The sequence below is a fragment of the Glycine soja genome, chromosome 15 (assembly GCF_004193775.1).
Source record: "Glycine soja cultivar W05 chromosome 15, ASM419377v2, whole genome shotgun sequence".
Taxonomy (NCBI): domain Eukaryota; kingdom Viridiplantae; phylum Streptophyta; class Magnoliopsida; order Fabales; family Fabaceae; genus Glycine; species Glycine soja.
Genome location: NC_041016.1, coordinates 21,716,466 through 21,728,936, shown reverse-complemented (window position 1 = coordinate 21,728,936; position 12,471 = coordinate 21,716,466). Strand labels below are relative to the sequence as shown.

Here is a 12,471-nt window from a genome sequence, read left to right as displayed (position 1 = left end):
ATGAATCCTCAGAGTTAAGTTTTCACATGTTTTGTTATGTGAATATTGTGTGTCTAATGTCTATTATTTGGGAGCGGATCATTTAGTATGTGTTTGTGTCCGTCTTATTTTTGCATTGGAACACGCAATTCTTCCATTCAACGTGTTTCCAAACACACCCTTGTTATGTAAGATGTATCTGTGCCAATACAATTGAATTGATCTTTTTAACAATTTCCTTAGAGCAGAAAAAACAATGAACAAAATCATTGTCATGTTGTTATGTGCAAATTGTAATTCATCTGCTATATTTGTACTCTTACAGTTTCTCTGTGGGAACTTTGTGCAGTAGATAGCTCTGAAGACCTTTTCTCGTGGTTTCTTCTTTCCTGTGCAAGAAGAATTGCACATTTACAGGTGAAGTACAGAAGCAGCACTCCAAGAGAGGACATGATGACAAATTCAATGACAATGATTGATCCTAAGGCTGTTTGCCACAAATAGAATGAGCTTGTAAGTCATAGAAATAAAATACCTGCATGTATGCTTCTATTTCTGATAAACTGATTATGGAAATCATGTAACTATACATTATGATAAGATGGACTCTAATTCTTTTAAGTGCCCATGAATTGGAAACTAAATGTTTCTATTTGTTTCTAGAAATAATATTGATAAATTTTATCAAATCCTTGCTGTGAACCCTAAAGCCAATAAGTTTTGAATTTTGATAAATCCTTCAAACTCAACTAAGCTTATGAAATCTGTAACTTACTGTGAGCAAGAAATGAACTCATTGGCTGTTTTCTCATCAAATTAACTATAGCTTCAGTATATAATGGCATTGACATTCCCTCTGCACAATCTGGATAACATCCATAGTTCCCCATGTCATTTAGTGTCAATGTTAACACAGCTCCACGCTCACCTCCCTGTATGAAATAAGAAAAAAAAAAGTGACAAGAAAAAATCTCTGGTTTCCTTGATACATTCTACCAATATATTAGTATTATTGCCATAACACTCTGCAAATTGGAAACTACAAATTTATTTCTTTCCAATTTCACTAAATTTGGTCTTGAATTAAAAAAGGTGTTATATTTACACAGTCACGATTTATGTAATAACAGTTTTAGGCATTTAATAAACTTCTATGCAACCTTTTCTTATTGTTTATTCTTTAGGGTGCTTTGGAAAGTAGATACTGGTCAGTGCCACTTTTTTCTTAAAAAAATATGTTTCTTAGTCAAATTACAGTATTTCCAAAATTACATTAATTAAAATACTGTATTTATATACAACTTATAATCCTTTTTATCAATGTATCCAAACCTGTGCACCAATCTACTGAGCAGTGTGTGGAATTTATTTTTTCATGAATTCGTGATGAAGGAACGGAAGGTAGTGCTTCTGCTAGCCATAAGCTTTTGTCTATGATTTTACATATAACTGGTGATGGGAACATTATATTGAAGACCGTGATTGGTTCTCAAACTTCAGGGTAAAAAACTAAAAAACACCACTCACATGATAGAACAGTTGCTGCATAACACTATTGCAGTCATTGACTGTGCCCAGAAATCTGATTCCATGAGCTTTGACAATAAAGTGCTTTGAGATAGTAACATATGTCTGAAGAGGCTGCCACTGATAATTATATCTGTGCTTCAATTCAGTTGTGTTGATCAAATGAACTGGTAGGTTTGTTACTAAGAATCCATCATTTACTTCCATAGAGAACGTCACAAAAAAATGAGCCTGACCACCTGATAAGACCCATCAGCAGAATGTTATATGGAGAGGCATTTACTTTATTAGATTCCAAAATATTCAAGATATTTATAATTTATGTCATGATGAAAAACTCAGACCCAAACTTTAGGATCTGAAAATGGACAATAAAAAACTCCCTTGCTTTTCCAAGAGAGTAAAAAGCTACTAACCCCTTACTAGTCTCACTAGCTAAATTAGAGTACAAAATAAACTTAAAATTAAATAGTTGCTATCCTTATAAAGGCATATTTATTGGAAAAAATCCAAGTTTCACATTGACTAAAAATAAAGTCAAGATAAAATATATAAGTGAGTTACATTTTGGGGTTGAGTTAGACCTAAACAAACAATTACTAAATCTCGACAGTATAACGACCACTACCACTCTACCAGTTTTTTGCTTTAACAGCTTTTGCATCTGATGTCTATATATTTATGACTTGACATCACAAGCCTCTGGATTTGATTATCCATGCATTAAATGACCAAACAATAAAATTTAACAACTTTATTAATAAGCTTAAGTCAACAATGCCTTATAATTAAGAACGGTGGAAGTATATACCAGGGAAGGTAAGAAGATCGGGATCTCCAATGAAAAAGTCAAACTTGTCTTTCTCTTGGTCAAAGATAAGGGTCTCATCTTCATTACTCTTCAATATGATGAAGTATGGGACTCTAATAAATGGAGGGTCATTAATAGGATCAACAAATATTGGAACACCTAATGAATTCACCCCATTCTTATTCCTGGCAGAGACTTGAATGGTATCTCCACCATAAAAATTTTCATTTCTGAAGAACAAAAAATATCAGGATTAATAAGAATAACATATATAATTGAAAATCAAATTTATGGCACAAAAATGCCTTGAAACTTGCCACATTGTTGATACCAAAGGATTCATTTACTTTCTACAACTCACTCATGTCAAGTTACTTCTTAGACCAAACAGAGTTGGACAGAGAAGACTAATAAAAACCAAAGTAGAAAGGGCAGATTAGATGGAGGATAGATTTATCAAGTTAGAGGTAAGAGAGGGAAGGAAAAAGATAAATTGAATTGGAATTTCCTAGGATTTGGTTCGTGAGTGATATTGTTTGATTTATGTAACTGCCTAACTGGTACCATGTATTAAGAAAAGATTTTGATGGTGTTGATAGTATTTTGAATCTATAAGCAGATAATAAATTATTTGTGACAAAATACTCTGTAAACATTAAACATGTTGCCAAGTGTCATCATCAAAGTGCAGTACAGTTCCATGAGGCAGATATACATTATCAATTTATAGATACTTTCTGTATCACTGGAATGAACAAAATTTTCCAAACAAGAGCATTGCTTCAATAAATTTAAACATAACAAATATATATATATATATATATATATATATATATATATATAAAAGAAAATACCCTAGATATTGAATTGACTGAAGCGCAAAATTAATTACTTCCACAGAGCCTTCTATTATTAAACTGGTTGTTGTTTCATTTCCTGAATAAATTGTAAGTTTGCTCCACATTACTTGCCCAAATTGCATTGCCACTGGAGACAGAAGTATACATCCAGATTGTGCACTAAGATTGACAGAAATATTCTCCTTTGGATTTGAATAAGTTAACTCAAACCCAGTGAAACCACTGCAAGAATGGCACAATAAGATCATACACATAAGGACATTCCAATTATAAAGTTCATAAAAAATATTTATATATATGCTGCTTATACATACCCAAATCTAGGGCTTATCAAATCTTCTGTTGCTTGCAGTTGATTTGGAACAGAAACAAACTGAGGTGGAACATTGAGAACAGATATGTACATGAAAGCAGTAGCAAGATTTCCATTTATATCAGAAATTGTATACCAAAAGGAATCGTTTCCATAATACCCTTTATAAGGAGTGTAACGAAAGATCCTTCCATTCTGCATAAGTGAACCATGATCTGGCTGAAAAAATACAAAAGAAACAGTGATTTATCATATTCCTGATGCATATGAAGACAAAGATGAAAGTAGTAAATAACGTGATTTAAATTACTAATTATTAAGGACTTCAAGCATATCTCTATAAAAAAGACTGAGAACTGTAATGCTTAAACAGCTTGTCACAAGTATAAGCAAGTTACTATTAATTATTCATCATGCAGTAAATAAATATTGAGGTTCATATTGACTGTATTGCTAGAACATCAAAGGATAATTATGATTAGGATCTTTCAACTGGGAAAAGTTAGAATCAACATAGAATAACATGAAAAAGAAGGCTAAGAGGAGGTTTCAGAATGAAATGACAACATATCTTACTTTCGAGAATTCAACTATACTTGCTTTATCACCCGCAAAATAATCATTTGCTAAGGCATCAAGGGCAATGGACTGATCCTCCCAAAGAGATATTGTATCATTGTTAGCCTTTGGAAAATATTCACCTGTAAGTTATCAAGAAAAAGAATCCTTAAATCATATTCTTTAAAAAATAAATAATAAAATAGAAATATGTATTTTGATAAGAAATTATTGCTTGGACATGAACCACCACAAGTATGTGGTTTCTGCCAAATGCCAATCTTCATGTGACAGTCAAAAATTTTAATTTACGAGAAAGAGTTAATTCAATTCGACTATGTGTCATGGAAATTAGCCACGACCATAATCATGCGGTGGTTTTGGATCATACTGTAATTTCTCCATTTTGGCCATCCACCTACAGTCACTATAGTAAGTTTTTAAAACTTACAAATGGTTAAATCGACATATTTTGACTAAGTCTGAAAATCGGTCAGATAATAGAAGGGGTATAGAAAATAACTATTTGAAAAATATTGATTATCTCCCCTGTTTATGTTTGGAATCAGGAGTTTGGAGGATAGCAGAAATCATGGTTAATTTTTATTTTTTAAATTTCAAGAATTATAAATGCTTTAAAAACTGAATTGATGACCGAAAGATTATAAGATAATTTATTTCTCATTTTAGAAAATTCGGAAATAAGGAAAATGTTTACTTCAAATGAAAAATTTGTCCTCCCCTTTAATCTTAGAAAAGAACACAAAAAAGATTGACAACTTGATCTTAGACAAAGCAATAGCCCCTTTGACAACAGTATATTCATCTATACCAATATAATTATGAAGCATATATGTAACTTTTTAACATTAAGCAGCATACATACCAAAATAATAACAATGATAAAATCATAAGCTGCATGTTGTTTGAACTTACTGCTATACACATTGATACTGAAGGGACATGACAAGAAACGCTTGCCATCAAAGGAAGCACAAATCTCGTAAGTGCCAACATCTTTGGCCATATAGCTGCAGCTGTATGATCCATCCTTATTATCCTTAATGTCCAAAGTTAAAAAGCCAGAACTATTGGTAGAAGCAGCAATCTCCAATTTCAACCTTGATTGCTGTGAGAGGACAGGATTTAAATATGAATCCACAAGCTGCACAACTATTTCATTTTTCGACAGCTTTGGCACCTTTGAAGAAAACCTCACAACACTTGACAGGGAAACATTTACTTCACCTGCAGCAAGCCAGAGGCAAACTCATGAGAAGTGTTTGTGAGCAAAACTATAAATATATGTGAAAATTACCGAGCAAAACTGAGATAAACTATGCAATAAAAATATATCCTATGGAAATATTTTGAACTTGAGTTAAGCACTCATGAATCTTTTTATATTTAACCTACTCCTTTATGCAGGAATCTTCTAGGCTTGAAGTATGGATAATGCAATGCATGATACTTTGTGCTGAAAATTCAGTTTTTATTTAAAAGAATGAGGACAACACCAATCGAACTCTATCCCACTTGATTATAGGATTAACTGATGTTCCCTATATTAGATTTCAACTTAAAATCAATTAACACTAAGTGAAGTTGTCCAACAGATATGTCAACTACACCCCAAGAACTGAGACAGATGATGTGGAACTTCCTAACACCCTATTAGGTATATAAACTTCACTCTAGTATTTGGTGTAGACTTTCCAACACACTTAATCTGATTACCGTGCAAATAAGTAAATCCTCCTTATTTAATTCACAAAAAAAGGAGGGCATACCATGAGATCAAGTGCAAAAAAATGTATTTTTAAGGTTTAAATATGTTTTTTAGGTAATTTAGTGTTTTTTTTATTTTCGTCACAGTAAATATTTTTTGTTTTATTTTTTATCTTTAAAATACTTTAAATAACACTTTGAATAATAAAAATAAAATATATTGAACAATAAAAAAATATCATTTAAAACTCTTTAAGAAAAAAAAGTAAAAAAGAAACACATTTTACATTGACTAAAATAATTTTTTTCGGGAACAAAAATGAAAAAATACTAAATTATAGAACAAAAAAAATATTTAAGCTTTTTTAAATCTAAGATTATGCAAACCTTATGAAATCATTTTTTTTTTATCATTTCATGCATCATAGTACCTGCTTTTACCTCTTTCCTGAATGAATGTCCCTCGTTCAATAATATGTTCCCACAATGTATGTTAATATCATAAAAGCCACTTTTTTCTAGTATGTATTTCACATGAAAAGCACTGGCCATGACAAAGCTCTCGCTCCCATTAGGCTGAAACCATGGTGAGATCTTAGTAAGAGTCTCAAGTATTAAATTGTGCACCAAAAATTAATGTTTGTCTTCCTTACATTGTTGCCAAGCTCTATTGAAGGTGACGGGGCGGCTTCCATGTGACTAATTCCATCATATCTCACTCTTGAAGCTATTGTGCTCGCTGATATAAAGATACAATTATAACAATAAAATTACAATAACCAAATACATAAAAGAATATAACAAAGTTTATCTTCGAAAGTACCATTATTGTTTAGCATAGGATATATGATTGGTGAAGCGCTGTAGGAGTCATTTTCTCTTAAAATTTGTACTTGAAGTATGTTTGCTTCAATAGGGGAAGGATATTGATAAATGTCATTCAAATAAACAGAGAATTCTGCCTTTACACCAGCTACTGAATCATTTAAACCGGATCCATTAACAACACTTTTAACACCATCACAATAACCTATTTGGAAAGGAACATGAAACTGAAATTACATTTAAACGAAGAAAATGATAAAAATCAAAGGATGAAATGATTATGCAAGAACAAAATGGAAGAAATAATGTCACAAGATCTAATAAAGTTTCTAAGAGATTTGACATGAAACTTTACCAATAAATACAGTATAAACATATGGCATATTGGAAATGCTTTTATCATGCTTGGAATCATATATTGTCAGCAGGAAGTTCCCTGGCTCCAAATTGCTAAACGAAAACAACTGAATTCCAGCATCCACTTCCTCAAAGTGAAGATCTGATATCGGTATTGACAAGTTTGTATCTCTTTCAACAACTTCAGAATCAAAAGGATACAGTCCAGAAACCAAATTTCCATATTGATCTAACTGATGTATAAAGATTTCCATCTTGGAAGCCAATTGCCATGCATGTGATTCAATGTTCCATTTGGCGATACAGTTAGAGACATCTATAGTTCCTGTTATTTGAGGGAGAGAGAAGTCAAGCTATTGTAGATTTTCAAGAAGTAATGAAATAATATATAGAAGAAGCAATCCCCATGCACGTATGAAGTTGTAATAATAAATTGAATGCAACACTATGAATTACAATATACTCATCATTAATTATGTCAGAACATTGTGTGTATCAATCAAGCTCAAGCATGTACATATAGGATATATCAAGTAGTCCATTAGTCCAAATACGGTATAAAGTAATTATCATTGAAACAAAAGCACACAACCTGGATTAACCTTCAATGGCAATGGAGAACCATTCAAGGTTTGATTTCCTCCTTCTAAGCTCAAGGAGAACTTTCCCGCTATCGTCACAACAAACTCAATGACTACATAATCAAACTCATTCCACCCTATGTTTGAGATATCTGGAGCACTTGCAACAGAACCATTTTCATGCAGCACATACAACTTAAAATCAGGCAAATAAGAAACTTCAGCCGTCTGAGAGATACTGTTCCCAAATGCATCTTTAAGGAGTACCATGATTGTTGCTTTTGAACCAGCTTCAAATTCATGTCTCACACCCTTCCATGATGCAACACATAGAGATGGGTACATGTTCCCTTCATTAGGAAAATAGTATCAACTATCAAGCATTATTATGTGGCACATTAAAAACCAAAGTAACCTAGGTATAAACTAGAATGGATAAAATGATCTGCACTACCATTTTCCAAAACAATGGTGTTTGTTCGAGAACCCACCTTGACTAGTCTAGCGACATGGATAAAATAGTGTATGTAAATAGAGGATAACTTTTATCCTATAAATTAATTTTTAAGATGGAGTTAAGTTCAAACTAAAATTGTGAGATGATATTAAAGTATATCTTACCAATTGTTGGAAGACCTATAGAAAATGTGTCTAGAAGAAACATAATTTTGTTCTCACTATGAAATAAAGAAAAAAGTATTGTGTTTTTAGACACATTATCTTGATGCTTCCACCTGTTAAAGATGAATTTCTTTAACTTTGATTTTCGACTTAAAATTTTTAAATTTCTTAAATTTTATCATGAGGATTTATGGAGTCATTCCATAGATGTTCATTCTTGCAAACTTATGTCCAATTTTCGATGTGAGACGTGTGTGTTAAAGATCTTACATAAATTAGTAATATGGCCAAATTAGTTGGGATCAATCCATTCTTTATAAACTAGTTTTAAAACTCAAATCTGAATTCTAAGCATATTTTTCTTTTGCTCTTAAAACAGCGGAATCCTTCAAGTGATTTACAAGGGTAGTTAATTTTAATTCCCTTAACACCTACCTACCTAAGTACCTATGCATCATTCAATTCTATTAAACAAAAGTCTAAAAAAGTAAACCTGGCTCAACTTGGAAATGCAAAGAAGAATCATCAACTTTATAACGGTCATCGCTGATGAGTAAATTAAACAATCCAACCCTGATGGGGGTGAAGGAAATCTTCCACTCATTTGGGTCTCCTTTGAAATCTGACAACACGGTAGACACGTAGGAACTGTTCCCTTCCTTTCCATTCACGGTTAGTATGGGGTTGAAGGTTTTTCTGTCAATCTTATCAGCATTCTCAAGCACTTTGACTTTGATGGTTGCTGTGTCACCGGCCAAGAATGTGCCCTTGTCATCCCACCAACTAAAAGCGAATAGGGGAAGTTTTGATCTGTCTGTTCCCAAATGCAAGAAACAAAAACAAAGTAAGGATTGCGCAAGCAAAACTATGTCTATTTTCTTTTAAAAGATGAAAAAGTGTTGCATGGTTTTAAATTGCGGTCCACAATTGTAATGTATTTTGACACTCCACAATCACATCATAACTGCAATTGTGGTTGCATCAACCTTATTTTCCCACAATGTAAAAGTTTTTTGACTTCCCGCAATTTAAAACCATTTGCTTTCTGATAACACCTGAAGTTGGATGTTCAGAAGATGAAACTGGGAAGAAAGAGAGAGCGGAGAGTGAAATAAAAATGAGTGTGCGTGCTAGGATCGCCATTTTGAGAGAAAGAATCTGAGAATGATGAAAAGGGAAATTCATGAAGGACACTATTTGATCGGTTGATGGAAGTTTAAAGCAGTTTTTGTTATACTCCCTCCTTAACTGCACGTCATCAGCCACAATTTCCCGTAACTAATCACCCACAATATAAAGGTTTTCTGATTCAGCCTAAAGCAACCGCAATGTATCAGCCACAATTTCCCGTAACTAATAAGATTGTTGATTTTTTTTATAAAAAAAATCACATTTTAGGATACTTTTTAATTGGTTAAAAATACTAATAATATATGAAAATTAAACTCTTTATTATTATGAATTTAAATTAAATACATTCATTGTATAAATATTTACACTGTAATCAACTTTCATACAATTGAATATTGTTCACTATTTTAATAGTTAATGTAATTATTATAAAAATAAAACTTAAATTTACAAGGCAATCCATTTGACTTAATAGAAATCTATTAACACTATATTAAAATTAAACATTATTATTATTGAGTAAATTTCTTGGGAGTTTTGTTAAAATCAAAAACCATTTTTTATTTAAAAAGAACTACGTGAATTTTATTTAACACAAATATGCTCCTAACATCTCCACCTTTGCCCATGTTGCAGCCAGAGTGTAGGGAGAGGATTTGCCTCTTGGGCATGAGATAGTGCATGGCACTAAAGAGACCATTCTTCATTTCCCTTGTATATTGTATCCCCAGGATTACCATTTCCTTCCTTGCAAGACTAAGATCAATGCTATAGAAGATGTCATGTAGTGAGTGTAACGATTGCAAGGAAACTGTCTAGCATTATAAATAGTGAGGTCTGGTGTGCCAAAATTCTCAAGCTCTTCGATAGTTGGTCGAGTGCACTTCCATGCCACATATCCATTTGTACAACTTTTTTATATCAATAGGAATCGAGGTTACATATCAAGAAATTTACAACAATTTACATGTTGTTCTACCAATTTACAACAAGTTCTGGTATACTATGAAACAAACCGACAGGGCTTTTAGTTATTCTAAAATAGGAAAGTGAGAAAGTTTATCTTCAGTTCTTCACCTCCTAAAGGATCAAATAAGAAAAGATATATTAAGATCGTATCTTTTTCCCAAGATTTTCACCATTGTGGGGCTTAAACTAAGTCCACAAATCTATATCCCCAATGATACCGGCACTACTACAAAAAACATTACTGGGAAAATTGCGTTTAACGACGGTGGAATAAGCACTTCAGAGACGGTGGAAGCCCGTCTTTAAAGTTGACGTCGTTGTTTACGCTGGAACCTTCAACGACGGCCGCGAAACACTGTTTTGAATGAAGTCCCGAAGCAAGTCATTGGTTACGCAGCAACGATGTGGAGAAAATAAATGTCTACATCGGTCCTTTACCCAGCAACGTCATAGAAACGGGTAGTTTCTAAGTCGTTCCGACGATGCAACGACGTAGAAGACGTGTGCATCAACGTCATTTCTGGAAAACAAACAACCTAAAAATGGCGTGCATCAACGTCATTTCTGCACATCAAAACGACTTAAAAACAGTATGCATCAATGTCATTTCAGGGAAACAAACGACTTAAAAAGTCAATCCTTTAACATGGTTGCTTCACTCCAAATGACTAACGTCAGTGCACCAGGTAAGCACTAATGTAAATTTCTGTTTAATTTTTTTTATATATAAATATAATTAAAAAAAACTAATTATATATTTAGAAGTTATTCTGTATATTTATTTATATTAATATTCTTACATATAAATGTAATATTATTAAATGATAACTTAAATTAATTATTTATATTTAATAATAATTATTTATATTTTCTAATAATAATTACAATATTATTATTAGAAAATATAGACAATTTTTATTAAATATAAATAATTAGTTTAAATTATCATTTAATAATATTATATTTATATGTAAGAATATTAATATAAATAAATATAAAGAATAACTTCTAAATATAATTAGTTATTTTTAAAAATTATGTATAAGCTGATAATTATAAAATGATATAATAATATTAAATTACATAATAAGCTGAAAATTATGTATATAATATTAAATTATATTCTATTTAAAGTTAAAAAAATAATGTATAACCTGAAAATTAAAGAAATTATATAATAATATTAAATTAATATTTTTGCTGAAAATTATGTATATAATATTTAATATATATAAATAATGTATAAGCTGAAAATTTAAAAATTACATAATATTAAATTATTAAAACCGTAATATAACCTGGAAATTTAAAAATTATGTGACTTTGAATTTTTTACTAATTATCATAAGTACATATAATTTTTTTACTATATATGATGGTTTTAGTTAATTTAATATTATATTATTAAGCAACATAATAATAAATAATGATTGCGAAGATAATTTAATATTATTTTATTAAGCAACTTAATTAGAAAATTAATTCAGTATAAGACATAGTTATATAATATGAAATTAATTAACGAAAACCTTAATCATAGGTGAAAGAATAAAAATTATTATTCTCAACTAATTATGATAAGTACATGTAATTTTTTATTATATAATTAAGCATCATATAAATAAATTAATATTTTATGAATGAGTACATATTAAGCAAGGAGGACTCACACTAGGAAAACAACTGAAGATGTTGAACAATGATGAGACCACGTACTCCCCCTGCATGACCAACTCTATTATGTACATCGATCAGCTTTTGGGAATAAATTAAAGCACCTTTTGTTTGTAACCTGAAAGAAAATAAATGTCGTTAGGATTCAAGATAGTTTTTCTGCCAAGTATTAGTCATTCAAAACAGATTGACATATGAATAGTTTTGCATGAAAAGCATGGCCAGAGACAAGTAGTTGGCACATTGTCATGATTAAGTTGCCAAACCCAAATTGAAATTTAAGTACACAGGATTCACCATGTGTGAAGATTTCATTTTTTATTGAAGATAGATTCCATGTGTTGATACACAGGAACAACCTTAAACAACAACAGACCAACCAGTTACTTGGGCTGTAGAAAAAAAATATTATTCACCTGAAACCTGCTTAGTTGTGATATTAAGAATTTAATTCAAAAATTCAATCCTATTGTGGAAGAATATCTTAAACCACTGACTGCAGTCAAAGTTTAGAGAATGCTTGTGAAGTCATTATGA

The 12,471-nt window shown here is 31.2% G+C and overlaps 1 protein-coding gene across 1 annotated transcript; it reads right to left on the bottom strand.

The window, feature by feature from the left end:
- Positions 1–284: 284 nt before the first annotated feature.
- Positions 285–9,303, bottom strand: LOC114385949 (protein GAMETE EXPRESSED 2-like). The gene is made up of 15 exons (XM_028345975.1): positions 9,216–9,303; positions 8,654–8,974; positions 7,551–7,889; positions 6,957–7,283; positions 6,600–6,806; positions 6,430–6,515; positions 6,208–6,352; positions 4,985–5,296; positions 4,067–4,191; positions 3,492–3,709; positions 3,172–3,399; positions 2,318–2,547; positions 1,507–1,745; positions 755–911; positions 285–466 (listed from the first exon to the last, which is right to left on the bottom strand). The coding sequence occupies exons 1-15, from the start codon at positions 9,301–9,303 to the stop codon at positions 285–287; spliced, it is 3,204 nt and encodes a 1,067-aa protein (XP_028201776.1).
- Between the last annotated feature and the right edge of the window lie 3,168 nt (positions 9,304–12,471).